Source organism: Oryctolagus cuniculus, chromosome 18 (genome assembly GCF_051225735.1).
Source record: "Oryctolagus cuniculus isolate XC-2025 breed Fujian yellow rabbit chromosome 18, ASM5122573v1, whole genome shotgun sequence".
Classification (NCBI taxonomy): Eukaryota; Metazoa; Chordata; class Mammalia; order Lagomorpha; family Leporidae; genus Oryctolagus; species Oryctolagus cuniculus.
Window position 1 is genome coordinate 3,873,733 of NC_142884.1, and position 4,059 is coordinate 3,877,791.

A 4,059-nucleotide genomic window follows, 5' to 3' on the forward strand; every position below is an offset into this window, starting at 1 on the left:
GTAACCAGCCACCAGAGGAAGCCGGGCAGGCATCCGCACTCTTCCAGAACACCGGGTGCTGCCGTCCGCCAGAACCGCCGTGTTGTGGGGTTTATGTTAGTTGTGCATTGAGAAATCCAGATGACCTTGAACTTCCCGTGCCTGAAGAAACCCTGCACACACCTTCTTTCACTTCTGTGTGGTCCTCTCAGAGGGTGGATTCCCACGGTCATCTGGGATTTTACCTTAGAGTTTGATAAGCCACACGTTTTTAAAAATATTTATTTAAAAATCAGAGTTACAGAGAGAAGGAGAGAGAGAGGTATCCATCTGCTGGTTTAATCCCAATGGGTCCTCAAAGCTGGAGCTTGTCTGATCTCCAGCCAAGAGCCAGGAGCCAGGAGCCAGGAGCCAGGAGCCAGGAGCCAGGAGCCAGGAGCCAGGAGCCAAGAGCCAAGAGCCAGGGGCCAGGAGCTTCTTCTGGGTCTCCCAGATGGATGCAGGGGCCCAAACACTTGGGCCATCTTCTACTGCTTTCCCAGGCCACAGCAGAGAGCTGGATTGGACGTGGGGCAGCCAGGACTTGAACCGGTGCCCACAGGGGATGCCGGAACCGCAGGCAGCAGCTTTTATCCATTAAGCCACAGCACCAGCCCAGATCTATTGATTCTGACCTCCCACATCTGGCCCCACCTGTCATGGCCTCCTTTTGGTGAGCAGAATTTTAAATCCATCCTGAGTGACAGGTGTCCCACCACATCCTGGCCCACTTGCTGAAGGTCAAGGGGAGCAAATCCTGGTGTTACCCTCTCCGTGGGCGGCAGAGCTCGGGCTCCTGTGGACACTCAGGGCCACTGAGCTGTGTGCGGTCCCTGGAGAGGAACAGGACAGAACCCCACGGGAGCCTGCAGGGCGGTGGGCAGGGCTGCGGGAGGCCAGAGCCCCTTCCCAGAATGTGCATGGGAGCCCAGGGGAGCAGCACTGCCAGCAGCCCACCAGGGTCCCTGCCCCTGAGCAGGATTCCCACAACCCCAGGTGAGCTCTTCCCACTTCCCACAGCTTCTCACCACTCATGCCCGGATCCCCCCTCCCCCGCCCCCAGGGCACAGCCTCTCTGACCCAGCTCTGTCCTCTCTCCAGGTCACCGCTGGCCTGCAGCCCGGGTCCTTCTCTGGCTGTACCAAGCCTCTGCCAGCAGAAGCCCGAGGCCCAGCAGGACCAAGCCCGCCACGCCCATGCGGATGAGGTTCTCCAGGGAGTGGTCCTGGGGCGCTGGGGCTGGGGGTGTGCACGGAGGGGTCATCAGGCCGGCCAGCCCCAGTAACACAGAACCCCCTACTCCCCTCAGTAGCCTGAGCCCTGGGTCAGGCCTGTGGCTCACTCACCAGCGGGGGAGCCTGGCTGGGGGTGCGAGGGGCTGCTGGGCTCTGGTCCTCCTGAGAACAGGTACAGGACAGTGAGGAGGAGGAGACCCTGGCCTGCTCCACACTCTGTGCTTCCCAGCCTCTCGTCTCGCGACGCAGTTCAGCGTGGTCCTCGTGGAAGTCGCCCACACATCACTCTGTCTGTGTTCTGGAGCCGCCAGGGAACTCCGCAGGGGAGAGACATGTGGCAGCCAAGCCTGGCGAGCTTCTCCCTACAGGAGCAGGTCCCGGGCCCACCCTGGGCCATGACCAGGCCCCACTGGGCTCGATAGTCTCTGTCCTACTCTAATAGACACCCCGGGGTGTGAGGCCCGTCCTGGGTGGGTCCTGTCCAGTTCTGCAATGCTCGCCCGCTGTGGGAGCCCGGCCTGGGGCTGCCGGCCAGGGCGCTGGGCAGACCCCGTCAGGCCCTCTGCAGGGACCACCGAGGGCACTGCTGGGTCAGGAGGGAAGAGGGGCGGGGCTGCACACTGGCTCCGCCCACACCCTATCCCTCCTGCCCTGCAGTCCCACCGCCCTCACTCTGGGTATCTGGCCCAGGAGCCCCAGGCCCCTTGCCCAGTTCCCATCTACGCCTCCTCTCAGTGTCTCCATGACCTACCCAGCTCCTGCTCAGGCTGTGGCTTCCTCACCTGTCACCCCCAGCTCCAGGGCGTCACTGGGCTCTGACCACACAGAAGGATTCTCCCTGTAGGAGCCATAGCATTGGAACGCCCACCTGCGGCCAGGAGTCACAGGGCCCACAGGGAACAGGGCCTGGGACTGCGCACTAGGGTGTGGCTCTGAGCTCCGGGTCCTGGCAGCCCAGGGCGCCCCCTCTTCTGTCAGAATGAACCTGTGGAATCCCAGCTGGGAGCGGCACTGGAGGGTCACATTGTCCCCTGAGGTCACCACGGGGCTGGGCAGGGCCGAGAGGCTGGGCTTGCTGTAGGCTCCTGGGAGAGGAGGAGCAGTCATGTGAAGCAGGGCTCACCCCCCACGGTACCCCCAGGGCTGCGTGATGAGAGGGGGACCCCTGGGAGCAGACCCCTCCCTGAGGGCACAGCCTGTGGGGCAGGGACCCTGCGTGACCCTCACCTGACACCCGCAGCTCCAGGGCATCACTGGGCTCTGACCAGCCAGCAGTGCTGAGGCAGACACAGCTGTAGCGCCCCGTGTACACCTCAGCCATGAGAGGGATGGAGAACTTGACCTTGTTTCTGCGCTCCAGGGGCATCACTCTGTCCCAGGGCTCTGGGATTCCCTCTTTATACAGACGGCACTCCTGGGCCTCCAGGGTCCCCTGACACCACAGGGTCCCAGGCCTGCCCAGGGCGATCACAGAGCCTGGCTCAGCCCAGAGGCTGGGTCTGGGGAGGGTCCCTGGAAGGCAACCAGAGGCTGGGTCCCAGGACCACGTCCCCTCGTAGGCCAGGACCCTCCCAGACGCCCTCCACACCAGACAGGGCTGCTGTCCCCACCCAGGCTGCCCGGGGTGGCCCTTGTCCCATGGGGGGGGAGGGGACCGGCACAGTGGGGGCACGCTCACCTGCCTGCACTCGGGTCCTGGGGCCTGCACACAGCCCTGGAGGAGAGCTCCCCGTGAGAGGTTTGCCCCTGTGCCCGTCCTCTCCTCCCTGGGGCTGCTGAGCTTGGGGTCTCCAGGGAGCAGGGCCTGGCACTGGGCAGGGGCGGGGTCCCTCCCAGAGCAGGGTCTCCTCACCCTGTCTTCCAGTCTCACCCAGGCAGAGCAGGACCATGAAGGACGGGTTCATGGCGTCTCCTGACCAGCCCCGGCACAGCGCCCACGGCACGGGCACACACCGGGTGTGGAAGCTCGGAGGCTGGGTCTTCCCAGCATCACAGGGCTGTTCCACCCGCAGCCCCACAGGAAGGGGAACCGCACCTCACCCCCAGCCAGGCCCTCAGTCCCCAGGATGGGGAGGGCACAGGCTCCCTGCAGGGATGGGGCCCCGCCCCCGCCCTGTCAGCCGGCTCCGCCCTCCTCTCCCCAGGGCAGGACCCAGCACCAAGGACACGGGGCCTCCCTAGTGGGCTGACTCATGCCCCGGGGTGTCTTGTCTCCGCCTTCAGTTGCTGTGCACACAGCATGCAGGAACCAAGCCCCAGGCACATTTCCCGCCAGATGTTTCGCAAGGGCCAACTTCCTTCCTGCCGTGTCCGGGCACCACGTCCCCAGCGGGCACAGGGCGCCTGCACGTGTAGCCGTGTGCCAGGTGTGACATTTCATGGCTGAAACTGACAGGATCCTTCCTGGAATTCCCGGGCCCAAGACTCCTGCAGGGAGCTGTGACAAATACTCGGGTGGTGGGGGCTGGCGCTGTGGCGTAGTGCGCTGGCATCCCATATGGGCACAGCTTCCTGGTCCAGAGCTGCTCTTCCGACCCCGCCCCCTGCCATGGCCGGGGAAGCAGTGGAAGGTGACCCCAGTGCTTGGGCCCTGCCCCAAAAGCGGCTCCAGGCTCCTGGCTTTGGATTGGCCCAGCTCCGGCCGTTGCAGCCATTTAGGGGGTGAACCAGCGGATGGAAGACCTCCCTCTCTGCCTCTCTCTAACTCTGCCTTCCAAACTCATCTGTAACAAAAAAGATTCAGATGGTGGAGAACCCTCCTACGGTTTTGTAGGTTGCTGTGTCGGAGAAAGAGGGGCCTGGATCC

At 64.0% G+C, this 4,059-nt stretch overlaps 1 protein-coding gene across 9 annotated transcripts; it reads right to left on the reverse strand.

Moving 5' to 3' along the window:
• Positions 1 to 247: 247 nt before the first annotated feature.
• Positions 248 to 3,325, reverse strand: LOC103346238 (leukocyte immunoglobulin-like receptor subfamily A member 5). 9 transcript variants are annotated; one of them, XR_016224984.1, is made up of 8 exons: positions 3,106 to 3,324; positions 2,932 to 2,967; positions 2,481 to 2,765; positions 2,239 to 2,338; positions 2,036 to 2,091; positions 1,365 to 1,415; positions 673 to 1,257; positions 248 to 535 (listed from the first exon to the last, which is right to left on the reverse strand). XR_016224984.1 is itself a non-coding variant. In XM_089319679.1 (7 exons), exons 1-7 carry the CDS (start codon positions 3,155 to 3,157, stop codon positions 1,121 to 1,123), a joined length of 699 nt encoding a protein of 232 aa, XP_089175805.1. In that variant the 5' UTR covers positions 3,158 to 3,324; the 3' UTR covers positions 248 to 1,120. The 9 variants fall into 9 exon arrangements, 4 of the variants coding, with proteins under 4 accessions (XP_089175805.1, XP_089175803.1, XP_089175804.1 ...); XR_016224982.1 differs by having other exon boundaries at positions 673 to 752; positions 1,099 to 1,257; positions 2,036 to 2,338; positions 3,106 to 3,323; XR_016224983.1 differs by having other exon boundaries at positions 2,036 to 2,338; positions 3,124 to 3,323.
• Between the last annotated feature and the right edge of the window lie 734 nt (positions 3,326 to 4,059).

Excerpts from the sequence above, each read along its gene's own strand:
- LOC103346238 (XM_089319676.1), bottom strand. The coding sequence starts at position 3,157 with ATGAACCCGTCCTTCATGGTCCTGCTCTGCCTGGGTGAGACTGGAAGA. Across the intron at positions 2,968-3,105 it reads GGGTGAGACTGGAAGACAGG|GGCTGTGTGCAGGCCCCAGG; the intron begins GTGAGGAGACCC and ends GCTCTCCTCCAG. Across the intron at positions 2,766-2,931 it reads CAGGACCCGAGTGCAGGCAG|GGACCCTCCCCAGACCCAGC; the intron begins GTGAGCGTGCCC and ends GTTGCCTTCCAG.